General features: G+C 39.3%; 2 protein-coding genes across 4 annotated transcripts; one reads left to right on the top strand and one right to left on the bottom strand.

The window, feature by feature from the left end:
• The first annotated feature begins 39 nt into the window (after positions 1–39).
• Positions 40–7,040, top strand: csrp2 (cysteine and glycine-rich protein 2). Of its 3 annotated transcripts, none has more exons than XM_086058976.1 (7): positions 59–187; positions 1,689–1,749; positions 2,940–3,056; positions 3,499–3,667; positions 4,968–5,097; positions 5,810–5,903; positions 6,824–7,040. In XM_086058976.1, the coding sequence occupies exons 3-7, from the start codon at positions 2,945–2,947 to the stop codon at positions 6,898–6,900; spliced, it is 582 nt and encodes a 193-aa protein (XP_085915102.1). In that variant the 5' UTR covers positions 59–187; positions 1,689–1,749; positions 2,940–2,944; the 3' UTR covers positions 6,901–7,040. The 3 variants fall into 3 exon arrangements, with proteins under 3 accessions (XP_085915101.1, XP_085915102.1, XP_085915103.1); XM_086058977.1 differs by having other exon boundaries at positions 98–187; positions 1,710–1,749; XM_086058975.1 differs by lacking the exon at positions 1,689–1,749 and having other exon boundaries at positions 40–187.
• zdhhc17 (zDHHC palmitoyltransferase 17) lies at positions 6,997–20,907 on the bottom strand. The gene is made up of 17 exons (XM_086058974.1): positions 20,769–20,907; positions 18,001–18,104; positions 17,798–17,920; positions 17,652–17,729; positions 17,284–17,428; positions 16,710–16,774; positions 16,021–16,183; positions 15,806–15,931; positions 14,701–14,843; positions 14,342–14,442; positions 12,431–12,555; positions 10,981–11,043; positions 10,812–10,905; positions 10,131–10,214; positions 9,687–9,844; positions 9,513–9,607; positions 6,997–8,463 (listed from the first exon to the last, which is right to left on the bottom strand). Exons 1-17 carry the CDS (start codon positions 20,829–20,831, stop codon positions 8,325–8,327), a joined length of 1,869 nt encoding a protein of 622 aa, XP_085915100.1. The 5' UTR covers positions 20,832–20,907; the 3' UTR covers positions 6,997–8,324.
• Between the last annotated feature and the right edge of the window lie 398 nt (positions 20,908–21,305).

Here is a 21,305-nt window from a genome sequence, read left to right as displayed (position 1 = left end):
GCCCCTGAACGCAGCAGGGCTACGTTCTCAGCTCCTACGCCCCGCCCATCTCGCCGTCGGTAAAAACGAGCACTGTGCTACGTCACCCTGGACATTACTGCGAAGCACACGACACGACGTCGTCCTTTGGAATTTTGCCATCTTAATTAACATCTGGAACTGCCTGCTTCGTAACATCTACCAAAAGGTATTGGAACTACATGTATATTGGACGCAGCTTCGAAGTAAACATGTAATTGTTTTATTTTATTGAACGTTCACAGGTACGCGGGGATTACTTTTTTCCCCTTTAAAAAAAAAAAGATTGTTTACTCTATCACTAAAGGTACAGTTGGTGGAATTTGACGTAATCAGTGTGAAAGTAACGGACCGGTTCCCTAAATTTGATAGCCTGTGATACGTGCCTAAATACATTAAATGCTAGCATTGTTGTTTTTAACAATAAGAAAATGCTATAACACAGTGGTTCTCTAACTTTTTACAAGGTACCACTCAAAAAATACTCTACAGGTGCACCAATTTGCAGTTTCAAACTGCATTAAATTAAAATAAATTAATACTCAAATTATTTAATTAAAATGTATTAAACCTAAATTAAATTTGAATGGAGATGGGGGTGCAGACAGACAATTTCGAAAAAATGATGGCAATATCTAGTGGCAGTCTGTTAGTCTTGAAGCAGACACAGATTTGTTTTTTTTGTCGACGTATTATCGTTACCAATATTAAGCATTTTGACAAATATTGACGTTGGCCTTTTTGTTGTTTTTTTTTTTTTTACCTGACAGCTGATAATAGAACAATTTACTACTGTTAACTTCAGTGAACTATTTATTTTAAATGTCTGCTAATTTTTCAAGAGGTGCTGTTGGCCTTGGCAACTCTCTGCAACCTGAGAAAGTTTAACATTTCAGACATTTTTTAATTTTGAAAAATATTTACTGTAGAAAACAATAGGTAGCTATTTACTTTTAACAGATAACCCTTTTGTTAATTTTAAAACAAAGTTGTCTACTGTCTAATAATAAAAAAAATCCGAAATGTTCAACAAACATATGCGAGACATTTCAACAATAATAATTGATAATAGTTGGAGTTTGTTTTGTTTTTCCCCCCTCCATTTTGATGCCGATATTTTCCCTTTCGGCTTACACTGACAACCTATAATCGGCATCGGTGTCGAAAAAATGGTATCAGTCTCTTGCTAGTGGATGGTGTTGATGCCACCCTCAAGTAGATGCTCGGGGCTAACCCGTTCACCCTACCCACTTTTGGACGCCACTGAACTAAACAAGACTCTAGCTTGATACTAACACTCTGTGGAAAACACCATAGATGGGCCAATGAGAATTAATGTTGCGATGTTATACAAAAGTTTAATTGGTGTTTATTGGCGGGCTGGAACAGATTAATACCATTTATTTTCATTTTAATGGAGGAAGATGATTTGAGATATGACCATTGACCACCACTCTATTTGTGTGACATGTTCACTGTAGGAATTTTGCAAATCTGAATTAACCGAACTGGTTTGACTACAATAAACGCATCCTTCATTGTTTCAGTTATAAAAAAAAAAAGGACAATGTGTTTCGACGGATTTTCTAAAGTCACTAATGTGAACTTTAAAAAGTTGTTTCAGGGTAAACTCTTGACTCTTTTTGTTGTCTATCACGCCGTTGAGTCAGCCTGGCATTGTGTTGATCCAGATGTGAGGAAGACATCAGCATCTGGCCAGATAATCACATAGTAAGTCATGTCATTGCATTTATGTCTTCAAATGGCCCCAAATGGACACATTGTGGGGCAGGCCAGGGTCTGTAATTACAGCCAGACGCGAGCGCGGAGGCATCAAGTGAGCTATTGTGATGTAATGTTTCTAACGGAGGGTCTGTGGTGGAGCTCTCCGCAACACCCCATCGCCCATAGGCATTCCTCAGGGTATTAAGTTGAATTTATTTTGTCCTTTAGCCCCAGGTTGTGAGGATTGGAGATTACTTTTTTTTCCCCCACCCAGAAAGAAAGTCACTACACTGTGCTCTCATTTCTATAGGAAATCTAAACGCGTCAGTTCAAAATGAAGCAACATGATTATCAAATATCAATTAACTCATTCACTGCCATTGACGGTTATAGACGTCATAAATTCATTTGAACAATTTCTATTAGTTTAACATTTTTCTCTCTCACTTTTGTTAACAAGAGTATGAAAACCTAGAATAGTTTTTGTACATTTGGAACAGATATAAAATTTGTGATTAATCGTGAGTTAACTTGTGAAGTCATGCGATTAATTACGATTACAAATTGTAATCGCCCGATGCCCCTAATTTTTAATAATCTTTTCTTTAAAATATATATATATTTTTAATTATTTATTTATTTTTATAATCTTTAAAAATATATATAATAATAATAATTTTAATTATTATTATTATTATTATTATTTTAATAATCCTTCTTTTTTTTAAAGATTATTAAAAATTAGGGGCACCAGGCAATTACAATTTGTAATCGTAATTAATCGCATGACTTCACTAGTTAACTCACGATTAATCACAAATTTTAGTTCTGTTCTAATACAATAAAAACATTCTAGATTTTCATAACTCTTGTTAACAAAAGTGGGAAAAATGTTAAACTAATAGAAATAGATAAAAAAAAAATGTTGACGTCTATAGCCGTCAATGGCAGTGAATGAGTTAATCTTACAATAAACTTGCTGAGTAGTTTACTTTTTTTAGTTGTATTTAGAGTTAGATTCTTCTCTTCATCTTATGTATGAGTAACCTGTTATGTTTGAAGCAATCTCAAGGGGGGGAAGTTTGGTTTGAGATGAAACAATTTGGAAGTCAACCGACAATCATATCCCAGGAAATCTTGTGAGAATGTTCTAAACTCCTGTCTGCTTTCTATTGCCCATTTTTTCCATGCGTCAGCCACAATGCCGAACTGGGGCGGAGGCAACAAGTGCACGGCGTGCCACGGCACAGTGTACCACGCCGAGGAGGTGCAGTGCGACGGCAAGAGCTTCCACAAGGGCTGCTTTCTCTGCAGTGAGTACCTATGAGATAAGCGGGCCGCACAGCCGCGGACAAAAGGCGCGCTGAGCCGAGCGTCTTTTGTGTAGGGGGGGCGCTTGTTTTTTTCCAGTGAGATCACGCTGGGGGGGAAAGTTGTGGACTCTGTGCCGACCATCTCAGCTGGAAACGCGCAGACCCCACGCCACGCACAGGCCGGCACCGGCCGGCACCGGCCGACCGGGATTCGGTCGGGGTTCGAGACGTTGCCTTAGAAAGTCTCACAAAGACAGGCTTGTCACATTGGTGCAGGGGTTTTCTGGTATCAAGAATGGTCCCCATCGAATGAGTTAAATAAGATTTAAAGCTAGTCACAAACCCTAAATAAGACAAATAAAGTAAAAACAACTGAACTCACGCACCTCCTTCTATATCCACTGAATAAACTAACTCGTGCCTGTGTGGGTGCGTTTGTCAGTGGTGTGCAGGAAAGGTCTGGACAGCACCACGGTGTCAATTCACGACGAGGAGATCTACTGCAAGTCGTGCTACGGCAAGAAGTACGGTCCAAAAGGCTACGGCTACGGACAGGGCGCCGGCACGCTCAATATGGACCGAGGGGAGCGACTGGGGATCAAACCCGAGCAGTAAGCGACACTCTCCCTTGTTGATAAGAACAATAATAATATTTTGTTCGACATAAATCACTTTCAGGCTCCTGCTAAACAGCATTTGGGATCAATGGAAAGACAGTTTGGGGGGTTTTCTGAACAAAATAGGACTTTTTGCAAAAATATTTTATTTTATTAAAATATTGACTTCAATCTCAATATTATTACATTTTTCTTGAAGTTAAATAAAAAAATGTACTCTGTCAAACGACAAATTTCTACAGTACCTTTTTTGGTCAAATAATAGAAAGTTTTCCATAAAATTCTTTAAAAAAACCAACCTTTTTTCCCCTCTTGTATTTTGTTCACAAAAAAACAAATTCATTATATTTATTTCCTTAAGATATATTATTAATATTTAAAAGTTTTCCTTGTATACATTTTCAACTAACTCATTCACTGCCATAAATCCATAAAAAAAAGAAAAGATTATTAATAATTCAAGGCATCAGGCGATCATTTTTTTTAATCGTAATTAATCGCATTACTTCACTAGTTAACTCATGATTATATCACAAACTTTATATCTGTTCTAAATGTACAATAAAAAGGTTTTTATACTCTTGATAACAAAAGTGGAAAAAATGTTAAACTAATAGAAATAGTTCAAATGACTTTTTGACGTTTATAGCCGTCAATAGCAGTGAATGAGTTAAAAATCAGATTTTCATAAAATTAGTAAATAAATACATTTTCTTAAAAATATACAACACTTTTCATAAAATAATACAACTCTAACTATACTTTTGATTTTCATAAAATTAAGAACTTTTTAAAAACAAAATTAGCTTTTTGTATGCCTATATTTTGTAGGTAGACACCAAAACCATATAAACATTGTATCATTATTTATCTTCTTTAACACACTTTTATTTTAAGAAATAATCCATCAAATTAGTTTTATTCTTGAGGACGCATTCAAATATTTCCCACACCAATGAAAGTTTTTTTTTTAGCCCCCTAATGCTTTGGTTTCAAGGAGTCAAGTGTTGCCACAATAATACTGCAAAGAATGTTATTATGAAAATGAGCAAAAACACACACCTAGCCAACATGTTTATCCAACCCCTAGACATCCACCGCTTATTATTATGAAATGGTTTTCTTATGTAACGAGCTACACTGGACTCACAATGCGCCACAAAGAGCTTCATTCAGGACGACTCGCAGTCACCCCCCCCCCCCCCCCCCCCCAAGTGCGGCTCCAGGGCCTCCTGGTGGACCACATCACATTCATTATCTACCTTTTGTGTTGTGCCCGCTTCTCTCCCGACAGGTCGCAGTGTCACAAGCCCACCACCAACCCCAACCCATCCAAATTCGCCCAGAAATTTGCAGGATCTGAAAAATGCGCTCGCTGCGGTGACTCCGTGTATGCCGCGGAGAAGATTATGGGCGCGGGAAAGGTGAATGTCCTCGCTTCAGGAAAGCAGGAAATGTCTGAGCAACACACATTCAGATTTTGATGTGATAAATACAAGGGAGAAAAAGTATTTTGTTTTTCTTGAACAGAACATTTTCCCCTAAAAACAATTCGGGGTGGGGGCTTTGATTTAGCTACTTTTTCTCAAAATATTTCACATTTATGTCGTGAAAATAATTTTCCCGCCAAAAGTGACATTTTTAAAAATACGTGTCTTTTACCCCAGCTGTCAATCGTATTGTCATTAACTCATTCACTGCCATTGACGGCTATAGACGTTAAAAAAATCATTTGAACTATTTCTATTAGTTTAACATATGTTTCCACTTTTGTTAACAAGAGTATGAGTAAGAGTACCTGTTCTAAATGTACACTCATTTTTTTTCTAGGTTTTCATACTCTTAACAAAAGTGGGAAAAAAAATTCAACTAATAAAAATAGTTCAAATGAACTTTTGACGTCTATAGCCGTCAATGGCAGTGAATGAGTTAAAGTACCTTTCCCTCAGAGTTCAGCATTCATACCATAGGACGACGCCAAAGCCTAAATTAGACTTCACTGACCCCCCCCCCCCCCGACACACACACATAATGTACAAAATGATGTATCTGTGTATGAAAAATGTGAATTTTTGTGGTTGTCATATTCAAACTAACTGCTCTGAAAACAATTTTTGTGCTAATTTGTGCACACAGCCGTGGCACAAGAACTGCTTCCGATGTGCCAAGTGCGGCAAGAGCCTGGAGTCCACCACCCAGACGGACAACGAAGGAGAAATCTACTGCAAAGGTGCCCTCAAACTCTTTGTTTTCGCCCGCCCCAGCACTAAAATGCTACAGAATGATAGACGGTTCCCTCATTTCTTGGCTATTGACATCATGAAAGGCATCACGAGCCGCATTGGTTCAGCTGACTCTCTTGTGCGGCTATTATTAGCCTACAACTAATTTTACAATCTTCTGTTAAAATTGTAGAAGCCTATTTTGACTTTGGTGATAAATGTGTTTCAAAGTCATTAAACTGTTCAGTACTCAAAGCAATTTAGGGCCTAATTACAAAAAAAAAAGAAAAAAAAAGACCACCACTAACATGACACATGGTAGATAAATATCACAACCATGTGTCCAACATCGCCGGACCTTGAAAAGTAATTTGTGTAGAATGTCTTTACATCAATCAAATGAAGCAGTCACATCAACATTTCTCCCATTTTCTGATTATCTCCATGCCAACCCAATAAAGAGACCAATTTTTTACTCAGTAGGCTACCGCAAACTATTTACAAGTGTTTGGCTGCTTCTCACACCCTTTTAAACTTCTGACACCTAAGTGAGATCAAGAAACCAGGCCAAAAAAGTGACACACGCACACACTGGAAAGTCACACAAAGTTGTTTGCTCAAATCCTGACATGTGGGAATGTCACTCCTTGGCTTCAAACAATTGCTGTCCACCAGAAAAGATTCAAGCAGATTTAAAGCAAATTTGCCCTGAGAATTGTTTCTTTAAAATGACATATGACAACATAAACAATTTCAAAGCACGTGCTTGCTTGCTCATCAGCAGCGAAGATCGATCATGCTAACCTGTGCATCCAACAAAACTAAATGCAGCTCTGTTTTGGATTTTGTGTAACGTTTCATTCAGAAAGTGTAGCGTTTTGCTTCTTATTTACATCTTGGATTAATGTCTTATGATTGGTCTCTACAGCTTGCTATGCCAAGAACTTCGGCCCGAAAGGATTTGGCTTCGGCCAAGGAGCGGGCGCCCTGGTCCACGCCGAGTGACATCATCATCATTACACGCTTTTTTTTTTTGTGCTTTTAATACCTTCTTAAATATAAAACACCCCCCCCCTCCTCACACACACACACACAAAAAAGTTCACATTTGACTGTCTTTTATTATTAAAGCCATTAAAACTGAACCATGCCCGTATGTTTTACATCTGAAGCGGAATTTAAAGTGATGTGGGCACAGAGAGGCACTGGAAATGATACGGTCTTATTTTCCTGTGTATGTATTTATATATACTGTATATATCCGGAATACAACAGATTTTTTTTCATTGGAAGAACTTGTGAAACCGGGGCTGCTTTTTGTGTTGATGGGCAAAAAAACACAAGGCCCATCTTGCATGATCACATTTTTCTGCTTTTAGAAAAGGAGGGGAAAAGAAGAAAACAACTGTCGCGTGTTTGCTTTACAATTTGTACATCCAGTGGTATAACAAACCCATGACATATAAAAATAATAATAATTAAAAAATGGATGCGTACAGTCCACAAGCATGAAATATAATACACAGTTGAGGAGTTCACTAGATGTTGGATTTGAGAGTTGATCAAACAAATGGAACAGAATGCACTTGCCAATACGTAACACTGGAGTATATACAGTGGCCTGGGCGGGGGCATCAGACATGCAAGTGTGGGACACCAGTGTTGGACATCGCTAAAAGCTACAGTAACTTCTTCATGTCCTTATCATAGTCCCCCCTCAAATTGAAATTTAAAATTACACTGACAAAAAATAAAATTAAAAAAATGGATTTCCAAATTATTTATGTACACATTCTCTACACTCGCCACCTCACATACGGGAAAAGTCAACAATGGGGAAAAGGAAGCTGCTGGGCCCTTTTGTTCAGTAACAGCAACAAAAAAGAAAAAATCAGTGCATGTTTGTAGGCGGACCAACAACAACAAAAAAAAAACATACATAAGACTTTACAGCTTTTGGATAACACATGGAATGAACCTTCTTGTCCTACAAGTCATAATAAATACACCATCCAACAGCTACAGGTATACTCTTATTATAAAAAAGCCTACTCTGCTAAAAAAAAAAAAAAAATGATGGAGCATCTCATTGATAAATACGTTTTAAATAAATATACCTGTGACACATCGGATTTTTTTGTTAGGATATTTTCCAGTCCAGAGTGCTGATAAACACATTCCCTTATCTGTAAATAAAAGAACATAAATAGAGGAGGGGATACTGCAACTGCATCTCTACTAGTACCGGAGGTGCTTTGATTTTGTGACGTTTTATTGTCCATCTCCCTCTAATAGTGGTTTAAAAAAAGGGGGGGGGGGGGTGAGCAGCATGCTAGTCCCGTCCGATGTTTTGCATGATGGCCCAAAGGAGTGTCAACTCTCACAACAAACAGAGACTCCCCCTTGCCCCTTCTGTCTTCGCACTCTTTTTACACGAGCTGGTAGCCAGAACCTGACGTCTGGTCGTAGTCTATTGTGTACTGCGTGGTCCAGTCTACCGCCACGGGCCGCATCAGTCCGCAGCAGCGGACCTCAAAGAAGTCGATGAGGTTTCGGACACAACCGTGGCTGCAAAACAGAAGAGGGACCAAGACAGGAATCAACACTCAATTGATTCAATCCTAATCCTAAACGTGTTTTATGTCCTTTAACCCATTCACTCCCAGCCATTTTCACTGAAGCAACCCTCTTCGCTCCCGGCTGTTTTAATGGATTTTGACTGAGATTAGAGTCTCTTCTTTCATTAGGATTTTTTTTTTAAAGATTTGTATCTGATTCCATTTTGCAGCAATTAGCATGAGAATATTATACTAAATTACATCATTATTCACAAATCTGTTTAAAACACTGGGGGAGAAAAAAAGCACCATGGCCCCGGTTGATCTCTTACACTCTGCTGCCACCTGCTGGCCGTTTTTTTTGTAATAACTACCATTGCTTTAAGCTTTCTCTTCAGTTCAGAGGCTGCATCACAGCTTGCTGTATGCGCTAGAATAAAACATTAAAACGTATAAATACGTCTTTGGGAGCAAGGTGATATTTAAAATAGGACATATACGTTTTGGGGAGCAAATGAGTTAAGATTCCAGTCATTCAATCCCAGGTTTTATGTGGGACTAAATGAGTTAAACAGACGAGGGATCTAAAATATTGAGAAACTCTCAATGTGATGCAGATGTACATCACTGCATGGCTTTTATTTGTAAATTACTAAGGCCTCAACGCTGCTGCTTATATTTGGCATCACATTTTGACTGTTTCTATTACAAATTTCTTTGATTATAATACAACTTTTTTTGTCATAAATTTTTTTTTCCAGCAGTGTGGCAGTATTTAATGTCAAATGTGTTGGGTTTTCCCCACAGGCAAACTTAGACGCAATTTTGGGCTTGCACACGTTCACATTTTGAGTGGTTTACTTTACAAGTGGGTGAACATGCACTTAGGGCAACCACAACGAAGAGACATCAATCCTTGTCTCGAGTGCTTGGCTTGTGCTTGCCCAGGTTATAAATGAAATACTTGTAAAATTACAAGGAGTGACAAACCCCAGGGCTGCAGCTGTGAGAGACTAAATGTATGGTGAAAAGATCAGACCATCATCCTTCAATACTTACTTGAAGGGACTTTCAATGGACGTGGCCGTGACTTTAAAGTGCTTGTATCTCCGAGCGTTCATCCTCTCATTGGTGGTGATTCCCAAAGCGGCGATCTGGCGGGCCGTAAAAATCGCAATGTCAGCCCGTTTGGATTTATGCTCGACGAAGCAGAATGTAGTGAGGTGTCCCGACCTGGTAGAGCTGACACATGATGAGCACGGCCACCCACATGAAGTGGAAGACGCTGTTGAGGAACATCCAGAACATCCACGGCGAGCAGGCGGCGATCTGGGTCAAGTAGAGCCAGAAGCCGTCCTTGGCGTAAGTTGTGGCGCAGTGGATCTTCCAGTCTGTGGCGGACAAAACGGGAAGGAAGTGACGTACGTGCTCAAACATCAATCCTATCCTTTTTTTTTTTTTTTAAGTGATTTGCCGCCATTTTGTGGCTTCTATGGGTGAAACCCTTTTAGGAGAAGTGCCAATTACTCCTTGATTTTCAATTACTCCATCGCAAATAATTGGGTTTCACTGCACTCACAAAGAGTTCGAGCAATTTGGTATTTGGGGGGGACATTTCAGGTGAACCTTCTCTAAACTTTTGAAGGCAATTCAGAACAAGCAGGTGAAAGCACTCACAGGAGATGCAGCCGTACAACATCCAACAAATCATGCACAGCAGGAAGAACAGGTAACCCATGAAGTAGCGGTGGTTCCCGCTTCCTGTGGACAGAAACAACAGACGTCACTTGCCGCTTTTATTTGGAAAAGGAACTGTTTTGGCTTTTGCCAAAATATCTCAAGAAGCAAGAATGATAGGAATTAGCTTGTTTTGTTGACTCCTCAGTCTAAACCACGAGCCCCGGTAGACATTGGTGGGGGGGGGGATCAACAAAAGTCATTGCGCAATACTGAATTTCTCCTGTCTGGTATGATGTCACTTTATCTACACAGCTGATGTGGCATGTTAAATATGAAATCGCTGTCGTCGGGCCGAAACCTCAAAAGTCAAAAATTTGGTAAATTTCATGTTTTCAAAAATCGATATTATTAGTCAGTTCGCATGTGTGGGTGTTATTATTATTATTATTTTTTTTTTTACAAATAAATTAACCAATCTAAAGTGTTGACAACAGCTGGCTCTCATAGATTGATTTAATGCTAATGGCTGAACAAACTTTGAAACACTTCAGCAGGAGTGTGATCTGTTTCCTCGCTCAAAAAAAAGCTTCATCCGGACCATCTGCTTCTACGAGCCCCTTGGTACTCCTCACTTCCCCCTTATTTATCATCTTAGGTGTAATACCCTCCACGACGTACCCACGCAGTTGCCCACCCAGGGGCAGTGGTGGTCGAACTTGGCGATGCAGCGGTTGCACACGGCGCAGTGTTTGGATCTGATAGGCTTCCGTATCTGCACAGGGAGAAGGTGATGCAATCGATTTCTTCAACGGTTATATTGGTCCGTAAAAACGTGTTGCCGGCTTACCAAGCAAGTGCTGCAGAAGATGCTGAGGTCCAAGCTGCCCGTCTCTGCCAGCTCCACAATAGTCTGGAGGAGGGAATAAAGGAGATCGGAATGAATAATTAGGAAACAACTTAAGCGACACAAATATCGTAATCAAGCCAAATTTAATTCAGTGACCATTTAAAATCTTAATTTTGTTACTGCACTGTTGAATTCGTCAGATTTAATTACTTAGATTTTTTTTCATATCTAGTACAGGATATTAAGTGTATTTGTTCAAATCATTATTTTGTGATGATATATATATTAGTGCTGTCAAAGTTAAAGCATTAACTGATTAATTAATCACCAAAAAAGATTGCATTAATCATGAATTAACGCAGATTAATCGCACTGTTAATTTTGACCATAGATGATCCTTTAGCGTGACAGCGGATGGCTACATTTAAGGTAGCACAGGTTGTTTGAGCAATAAACATAATTACATGCTTTAAAGTAAAGTAGTTGATAAGTATTTGCGTATGACATTTAGAATATTTGTTCATGTCGAACTATCGGGGTCATTTTTCCCCCCATTTTAAATTATGCAAGTAATTCATTGATTAGAAAAAGAGGAGGAAGAGTGTGTGCAGTGGATCAAAAAATGTTGAAGACGACCTCATAACATCAAATGTAGAAAGGATTAACACATAACTGGTGCTCTTAAAATTTGGCGGGAAACAAATATTGATTAAAAAAAAAGTTTTTTTATTAAGTGATTAATCTGATTTAAAAATGTAATCGTTTGACAGCTCTTATATATATATATATATATATATATATATATATATATACATATATATATATATATATATATAAAACCTCCTAAGGCTTAGTGGCCACATACGTGGACAGCACTTTGCATGTAAAAAAACAGCTTGGGCCTTAGGAGGTTAAAAGGATTCTATTTGTTTACTGGGTTTGAACTACCAGTACTGCTGAACTTAACTTAAAACGATATACAAAGGTATCACATTGGGACATCTATAATTGAGTTTTTGAAGATTTGGATGTTTTTTTTCTTCTTCTTCTTAATGCGTCGCCAAGGTATCGGGACTTGATATCGGCAGATACTCAAACTCAAGTAAATTGGACCCGGGTGCAAAAAAAAAAAAAAAATCCTAAACAAAGATTAAAAATCCTTTCACTTCTGGGTTTGTTTTAGGGGAAATCAAGAGGCGGAAAGGGTTCCTCTAAGCTTTGAAGCCCTCAACAATGCAGGATATATTTAGCACGTTCATCAATCACAGGATGAGGGATCCGGGCCCCTTTCAATGTGCTTTATAGTCCAATAATGAGGGAGAAGACAGAGGAGCTTCCGCTATGAGAGGAGGCTGCCATGTTGCATTTCTTTTGTATTCAAAACGATCCCAAATGGAATGCGACAGCTTGAAAACGTTGTCTAACACCCCCGAAAAAATTATGATTTGACCTTTTTCTTCTGCTCCTCCGAGGCTTTGATGATCCCTGGGTCTGATTTCCACGATTTGCCAAAGTTGTAGAACAGAGCCAGCGTGTTGATGAGGAATGGCACGTGGACCGTGGCGAAGGGGAGATGTGCGAGGCGAGGTTAAGGAAAACAGCCAACACTCAAGTATCATACTCGGAAGTCTACATTATTATGACTTGGTATTAGGACTTATTGAATAATAAAGATTTACGGATCTGCCAGCAAAAAGAATGTTCCTGATTTGTAGCAGAATAAACAAGCAAAATGGAAGCAAAGCAATGGTTGACATCTCTACAAGTGGGGAACCAGTAGAAGTAGGAGATAAAATGTGACGTTTTACAAGAGCATTTTCAGTCAATATGTCTCAAAGGTCCCACTATTAATGTATGATGTCACATTTCATGCAGGGAACTTTCTAATCCCACAGGTTTTCTGCACAGAACATCATATGTGCAGCTGCTAGGAACAACAACAAGAACAACAACAACAACAACAACTACTCCACCTGCAGATCAGTCACGTGAGGCAGCGTGTCCTCTCATTTTTAGGGGAGGAAAAACTACTGCCTGACAAATAATGACAATGCGGGAAAACAAAAACGAGAGAAATCATGCCAGCAGTCAAAACCAAGAAAATCCTCATAATCAAACATTTATGTAAAACAGTATGGGTGAAAATGCTAAATTCTCTATGTAAAATAGTTAATTTTAATAATAAATTAACAATTCTCATCGTAAATTCTATTATTGTACTTAAAATTTATTTTATAGTCAATCAATAAATAAACCATAAATCTATATATAACATTTTTTAATTTACTTTATTTACAAGAAATTAGTTAAAAACAAAAATTTATAAATATCACTTAACCAGTTATACTACATGTAGAAAATAAATAAATTCATTAAATTAAATATTTATAAATAAATACAGTAAATATTTTTTGTTAATGTACATTTGACAGGTTCAATAATTAATCTATTTAATTTTTATCATTTAAATGAAATAAATTAAAGGTACACCAAATAATGAAATATATAACCAGTTTAAATATAAAAAGCACAAATATAACATTAATTATTTTAATGTTACAATATTATTTTTTCCCCCCTTCCAATTTACGAAAGACCTGGCCCATCGGTGCTTTAATGCAAAAGTTTGCCCAACCCTGCTGTAATCCAAAAATCAGAACCATAGTGGACAGTGTTGAAATGAAGACACCCAGTGTGCCTCTTTTCATCAAGCTCAGTACTGTACTCGCCCTCCCTATTAGTGCAGCAATGAGGCATATGATTCAGTGCCCTCCCCTCCTTCAATTAGCAGCACGCACACAGAAAGGCAATTCTTCACTGAATAGAGAAAAAAATATGCATGAGCAGCCAGATTCTGTCTCTGCTGGATTGCGCCCAGCAGCTGTTCCACTCCAACTCTCTGTCCATAAATCTAAAAACACAGAATAGTGGCTAAGAAGCTCATTTGCACACACAATGATTGGACACGCCGCTTTGCCATCCATCCCTATTAATGTTTCGGGTTTTGGCTCTTTTAAGCCAAATAGATTGAAACTCAGCCCTCAGCTATGCCAGCTCAGAATTGTTTGTGTTCTGTCAAACGTGAGGGAAAAGCAGGGCAAATGGGTCTCATTTACATCCTGCTTGTTTATGTCCGTTTACTGAAAGGACGAACAAGTTTTAATTCCACATTCCCCCTAATTCCTCCCCTATAATTAGACAGTGCTCGACACGCAACGTCTGGTGGACATTAGAAGCCATCTGTCACTATTGACAGGTTTGTGCTTGACATATATGACTCCACAAAAATAATACAGGGGAGTGGGCCTGTTTTCTACACAAAGGGTAAAAAGTATTCTATGCATAAATCCCAAAAGGATATCATTCCAGAACCAATAGAACCAAGTTGTGTACATCCAAAACTTGGTGGCCAGGTAGATGCCCAGAGGGAGAGCACTGTGCATGGAGTGGTCAAAGAAAGCCCTGGAAAGAAATATGTAGTTTAATGTTATTCCAAAACACAATTTCTAATTTGACCATGTGTGACGACATAATGCTTTTAAGGGGTTTAACTATTGAAGTTCCCTTCGTTAGTACAATAACGACATGCTGAACTCATTCAATGCCAAAGATTTACTTCAATGTTTTTTCAGATTGCAGACATTCAGTCCAAGATGACCTTTTAAGTTACCATAAAGTCTTGCAGCATTCAATATAAAACGTGCTCCCGTGCAGACTTACTTGGAGAGGAATTGCACCGTCACCCAAACACCAACGTACATGAGGCCCTTGATAATCCAAGAGTCGATGTCGAGGTCGGCGATGAAACCCACCAGCCAGATGACTAGGAAGGGCGTTCCCAGCATCACCTTTTGTCTGACCTCCTGCAAGCAGAGGACAAAACAAGACAACAGGGTTTTATGTTATACATATTTGTTCATGTAGTTATCATGCCACTGCTGATAATATTGCAGGTATTTCATTTCATTTTCAACTACCTACATGTGTCATGCTGCTGACTATTCTTTGTTCATTCATAGTTTCCCGTTTACAGCCACATGCATTCTATAAATTATTCATGCACAATTGCTTCATGCACAGCTGTTCTCATTCTGCTTTGCCCAGTGTAGAGACTATATCATTATTATCGTTTGCTGCTGTAAACCAAACAAAAAAAGCCCTCATCGTTGTTTACAGTTCTTATGGCATATGCGTCGAAAAATGATCTGAAATCATTTTATTGCTGACAAGGCTCACACGAAGTCAAGTATAGATCACTCTTACAACCGCCACAAATGTCATTAATACTCTATGTATGATCATTTTTCTTTACATTCTCTTTATGTTTTTATACAACACTGCCACTTTTTTTTTTTGGTAGAACATATTGAAAATTGATTTGATAGTAAGTACACTGACAAAGATGACAAAGAAGTCAATTTTATTTGGTTAAGAAGTTGCATGAAATCGTCATCTGAATCCACATAATTTTTTTTAAAAGTAAACTATACATCTACATAAAATATGTTTCTGGATCCAGATGATGTTATTGTGCGCAACCACTTGATGAAATAAAATTGAGTACATTTAACACACCATTTTTTTTTAGGTTAAGTTGAACTTGAATTGGTGAATCCATGTAGTTGCATTACACTTAAAGTATACAATAATATGACTAGGCTTCGTGTTGTCTTCCCATATTGTGACCATCGGCTTGGAAAACATACGCCATTATTTCACAGCCACTTCCTGTCAGACTGACATCACGAAATGTAACTGATGATTAATGGATGATTTTATGGAGAATTGTAATCGACACGCGGTAATCGTCTATGTCTGCGCCCACCTTATCCATCTTGAGTCTCTTCAAATAGGACGGGCTGTCGTAGCCTTTCGCTTGCCGCGCTTCCTGCAAGTGATTGATCATCCACACGTTCTTCCTTTGCTTGGCGAGATCAAGTGGCGTTTCACCCTTAAACGCAAGAAGAAGAAAAAAAAACATACGGAATGTAAAGTGAGTGTGACACAGAAAGCGAGTTTGCGCCGGCTGATTTTGAGTACCTTGATGTTCTGCGCGTCAACGTTGGCATTGGCGTCCAGCAGCAGGCTGATGACGGTGGTGTTGCCGGCCAGCACGGCCCAGTGCAGCGCCGTGTTCTTGTGGTACTTGTCGCCCAGGTTCACAGACACGTTGAAGGTGAGCAGCAGTCGGGTCGGGTCCACACTGTAGCAAGAACATGAAAAATGAAAGCAGCGCTATGGTGCTAAAACTGAACGACACTTTTTCAAAACGATCCAAGGTTTTTACGACAATCCTGACAAGACGCGCTTTTCAAGCTTACGATGGGGTACACAGTAAAGTAATTTGGGCAGCGCCGTAACAATACGTCGCCACGCGGCACACAAAGCTACCGCCATATTTCAGATGCATCCGGTCACTGCCGTACTTACTGTTTCTAATTTGATTGTTTTACATTAATGACCTACAAATGTTTTTCATACATGACTGTAATTATGGTTGTGCTATATGTGTAGGTGTAGGTTAATAAGAGACTACAGCATACGGTACAGTACAAAATTGGGTTACTGGTTATTTATTTTACATTGGGGCAAACAGCTCACCGCATAATAACATGTCATGGCTTTCTGTGCGGTAGATTATTTCCCCTGTGTTTCTGGTCTGCAACATTCAGCAGCATCGTCATTATCAGCAGAGCAGACCAGATAACTCATCGTGTGTGTTTCCCCACCTGTGCGTCCTGTACGCCGCCCACATGAGTGGAGTCATGCCATTCTGGTCCATCATGTCCACATCCTATCATGCATGCAAAACGAGAAAATGCTGAATAAGCAAACTAGATGAGAGGACACAAAGTCAAAATGAATGTAATGTCTCCCTCAGGTGGAGAACAGAGGCACGACCCAAACTGAAATGTCACCCATACTGTACATTCATAACAGATGAATGGATCCTGCAATTAATTACGTTCTCGCAGATTTACCCGCCGTGTCCTTGTTGAATTTGAACAGCGAGAGGAGTTTCGTGCATTTTTAACTAGTGAGGTGAGACGGAAGAAAAGATTTTCATTGGTTGCTTTGATTGGCCAAAACAAAATGTGCAAAGACGCCGCATCGTCCAATCGGCTCGAAGTATTGTACAGCAAGCATCGCCTTTCCCAAACGGGTCTGCCGAGTGAAGTACCAGATTGATCACGTGAAGAACTCCCTCGAGTGAATCACAATTATCAATCTGGCTGGCGAGGTTATGAACCTAAAGCATGTTTATGGAATGTGGGAGGGTATTAAGTGTTATCCACATCTGACCTGTCCCTTGGCGATAAGGTAGGCAACAATCGAAGTGTGGCCAAACTGGGCAGCCAAGTGGACGCAGCTGCAACCCTCGCCATCGATCAAAGAGGGGTCGGCGCCGTATTTCATGAGCTGCACCACCATGGATAGGTGGCCTTGTCTGGAGTAAGTAATAAAACAGATTTTGTTGGGAGTCACAGAAACGTTACATTTGAATAGATTTGATTCGGCTGGACGGATTATTTTTCACTTGCTGCAGTTATGGAGACAAGGAAGATGACAATGGGGGGGGGGGGGGGTTTAAAAGGTCAATGTAAGGTGGGAGACAGGCTATCAATAATGCAGGAGCAAGAGACACTTCACAAAACAATTACAGAACGTACCTGGTGGCCCAGTGCAGTGGTGTGGAGTTCAGGTCTCCTCCGAGCTGGTCCACTATGGCCCCCTTTGATATATAGTACCTGCGGTGAAGTATTATTAGCGCCTATGACATTATTAGAAATAACACCAAAAGAGGAGGGAGACTCACTTGACCAAATCTACCCTGTTGTTGATAGCAGCCCAGTGGAGGAGTGTCACGTTTTCTTTGTCTGGCTGCTGAACGTCGAATCCGGCCTCCACCAGCTCCCTGCATCGCTCGAAGATGCCGTACCTGCGGAGAAGATGAAGTCGTGTTAGGGTGAATTGCAAGTCAATTCCAAATCAGACCCAAAAAGCTTTATTTGCACGCACTGTGTGGCTTTAACGATGTCCCATGTGCTGTAGTCATCCACGTGGTTCTTGCGGCTGACGTTCTCGCTGTAGCCATGGTTGAAGTGGCTCTGAGGCTTGATTTCCTAAAGAGAAAGAGAAACCAAGGTCAGGTTTTCTCCAGGGCCGCATTAGCAGGTGCATTCCAGACAAGAGGGAAATGGGAAATTAAACACTCTACGACGTAGAGTACATTGAAAATGAATGTCTTCTAAATGGGACACACAACAGAAAAAAACGTGCTAACAAGCAAATTTGAATAATAAAAAAAATAAATCGGAGTCTTCAAAGTCATGAAAATCAAGCTGAACTGTGAGATGCTGTGAGCATGTACGCTGGATGCGCTGAAACCACGCCCCGCTTAACTGTCAACTGGCAAAAATGGATGCTACGTCATCTAAGCATCGTTCTTATGCCTCCACTTAGCGTAGCAAACATAACGCGTTTGAGCCACGAAAATATATCTGCTTAAAGCCTGCAGTGGCTGCAATACATCCCACCGGTTCGTCTAAAGCTATGCGAAGGGAAGATGCAATTTCAGGGTATAGCACAGCTAGCTAGCTAACTGCATATGTTGCGAAAAGGTGCTCAAGTTCTTATATTGTGGTGAAGGGCTGACTCCAAAGTGCGTCGCGTGTCACCATTTTGGCCAAGCTGCAAACAAATGAGGACAAGTGAAATAGTGAAAAACTGTTTAACAGCGTATGCAGCGGTAGAACAGGACAACAACAGCTAATCTAGTCTTGCGCTGGAAGATCTAATCATGTGTCACATGCAATAAGCCTCTTCATTCTTCACCTGATCACAATCAATTGTTCTTTACTAATACATCATGCATGTTTGCTACAAACCCAGTTTGAATGTAAACAGGCAACTTCAGTTTTCTTGTCCCTCTTGCTATCTAAGCGCATTGGGGCCCAACAAGACACAATCTGGATTAAAGTGTAAAACACGGGAGAAAGCAATGAAACTATTGTATTTGTCTGGGCCTACCTCCCGACAAGAGGAAGTTATTGTGCTATTATAAAAAAATTAAAAAAAAGAGGAAATAGCATCAAAATCACCCTCTTCGCCGCACACCATATGGTCAAACTGTTAACATCCCCGCAATAATTGTATTAAAGACTAGAGATGGACTGATCATCAGCCGGGCAGATTTTCGCAGCATTCGGCATTTTGACGAATATCGGCCTTTCAAAAAATTATGACAGAGGAAATTAGAGCAATTTAAAACTGTGTTAACTTCAGGAAACTACTTATTTGAATTTTCAATTAACTTTATAATTAATGCTGCTGACCCTGAGAACTCTCTGCGCCTTCTTTTTTGTTTGAAACTAAAACTAAGATAAGTAAAAAAAAAAAAAAAAAAATTCAGATACAGTATTTTATTTACTGTAGAAAACAATATGGGAGGTTAAGGGAGCTATTTACTTGTTTAAGTTTTCAATTTACTTTTTAAGACATGCCGATGACCATGAGAGCTCCCTGAACTTGGTTAAAAAAAAAAAAGCCTAATTGTCTAATATTTAAAAAATGCAAATCTGAGTTGTTCAGTAACATAAACAAATGCTTAAAACATTTCGACATAGTTAAGAGTTAGAATTAGTTTTTTTTATGTTGACGAACTTAACGCCAATATTTTCCCTTTTTATGAAAGTAAATATCGGCTTCAAATATCAGTTTTTGGTCTCCTTGACTACTGCACTAATAATCAATATCATCCCTGAAAAAACAACAACATCAGTTCATTTATTATGTATGGGTAAGCAGGCCAAATAACATGAATGCATGTCATGGCATTGAAAGTGGTCTCGTTTTCTGTTTTCTGAATCTGTACTGTAATCTCACGTGCTCTTATGTACATTTTTATGCAAAGTGCATTATTTTGTGTATACATTGATATTGCTATGATGTGAATGCTGCTCCACTTTCTTGGCCAGATCACCCGTGAAAAAGAGACCAGTCTTAATTGTTTTATTATCTAGTTTAAAAAAATAAAATAAAGGGGGTTGATCAATTGATGAGCCAAAAAGGCCGCTAAGGTGTTGAGCACAAACTAAAGCCGCGTAATAACAAGCTCCCTAAGCAACAATTACGCACCACACAACCTAAATAACACGATGATTGAGTCTCCTCGGAAAAATATGATTTTTTAAATCGAAATGAGCAGCAACTAGCAAATTCCAAATTGGCCATTGATGAACACTCATAGCCGTGGGAATGATGTGCAAGTATATTATTCGGCAACATGGTTGAAATCAATAGTATTAATAATTCAATGTTATTAACATCTTTTGTAGCCTTTCTGATGTTTGACAAAATTGACACACATTTTTAAACCAGCTAACGTAGCTCCCGAGCTACATGACGCTCGACTGAGGTTTGACTATTTTTCATTTTATTTTTTGCGCAAAAAGACACTTGGAAACGCACATCTTGGAATACACGATAACGGTCGTGCATTTGGCAAAAACCGAGGTAAACATTTGCGCGTGAAAATAACACAAGACATCTACTATGTGTCTGTGAGCACTAGCAATGCAGCAGGAGGGGTGTGTTGGGGAGGGGGGCGTTAGCGCATTTAGCATCGTTAGCAGCCTGACATCCCCCCCGCTAGTGGTAATGCAGGGGGCATTTACTCTCGGGGGGAAAAACACGACGAAATACAAAGAACATCCACGCCGATGGCCAAGATTTGGTCTAAGGTGAATTTATGCATACAAGCCCGAGAGACGGGTGTACAAACGTACCTCTGGATGGAGAATAGGGACGCAGCCAGCTTCTTTCTCATACTCCTCCATGACATCGGCCATCTTGGTGGTGATGCCCGCAGTGCATTGTGGGAAACTGGAGGCTGCAAAGGGGGCAGATGGGGATGCGAGGAGGGCGGAGCTGTCAAAAATATAAACAAATGGTTTCATTCGTGTCATTTAAATCTAAAATTAGGTGTTATTTAACAGCAAAAAATAGTTTCCATCAACTGTATAAATAACACCTCTTTGATATTGTCAACATTGCGGGAAGTTCAGGCCATGTAATGAACAGATAATGCCACTAGATGTCGCCGGCTCCTCACTAGATTACTATTACATGTTGACGACTGTAATCGTAGCATTATTTACAATTAACATCAAATATTATTTGAAGTTTGTGTTCCTTAAGAACTTTTTAGTAAAAATGAACACATTATGTTGGTAATATCCAAGTAATTTAAACCATCAGCGAGCATCAAGTTCTATGAATGGGAAGCAGACACCGGATACAAGGCGGTCAAACTTCAAAATAAA

This window comes from Leptonotus elevatus, chromosome 17 (assembly GCF_054856555.1).
Source record: "Leptonotus elevatus isolate MCC_2025b chromosome 17, RoL_Lele_1.0, whole genome shotgun sequence".
NCBI classification, from domain to species: domain Eukaryota; kingdom Metazoa; phylum Chordata; class Actinopteri; order Syngnathiformes; family Syngnathidae; genus Leptonotus; species Leptonotus elevatus.
The sequence above is the reverse complement of the archived record's forward strand: the minus strand, read 5'-3'. Positions and strand labels throughout refer to the sequence as shown.

What these genes read in the sequence shown, in the direction of transcription:
- csrp2 (XM_086058975.1), top strand. Translation starts at nt 2,945, where the DNA reads ATGCCGAACTGGGGCGGAGGCAACAAGTGCACGGCGTGCCACGGCACA. An exon ending in CAAGGGCTGCTTTCTCTGCA is followed by an intron (nt 3,057 to 3,498) that starts GTGAGTACCTAT and finishes TGCGTTTGTCAG; the next exon opens with TGGTGTGCAGGAAAGGTCTG. An exon ending in AGATTATGGGCGCGGGAAAG is followed by an intron (nt 5,098 to 5,809) that starts GTGAATGTCCTC and finishes TTGTGCACACAG; the next exon opens with CCGTGGCACAAGAACTGCTT.
- zdhhc17 (XM_086058974.1), bottom strand. Translation starts at nt 20,831, where the DNA reads ATGGCCGATGTCATGGAGGAGTATGAGAAAGAAGCTGGCTGCGTCCCT. An exon ending in AGAGACTCAAGATGGATAAG is followed by an intron (nt 14,844 to 15,805) that starts GTGGGCGCAGAC and finishes CTCTGCTTGCAG; the next exon opens with GAGGTCAGACAAAAGGTGAT. An exon ending in ACGGTGCAATTCCTCTCCAA is followed by an intron (nt 14,443 to 14,700) that starts GTAAGTCTGCAC and finishes ATTTCTTTCCAG; the next exon opens with GGCTTTCTTTGACCACTCCA.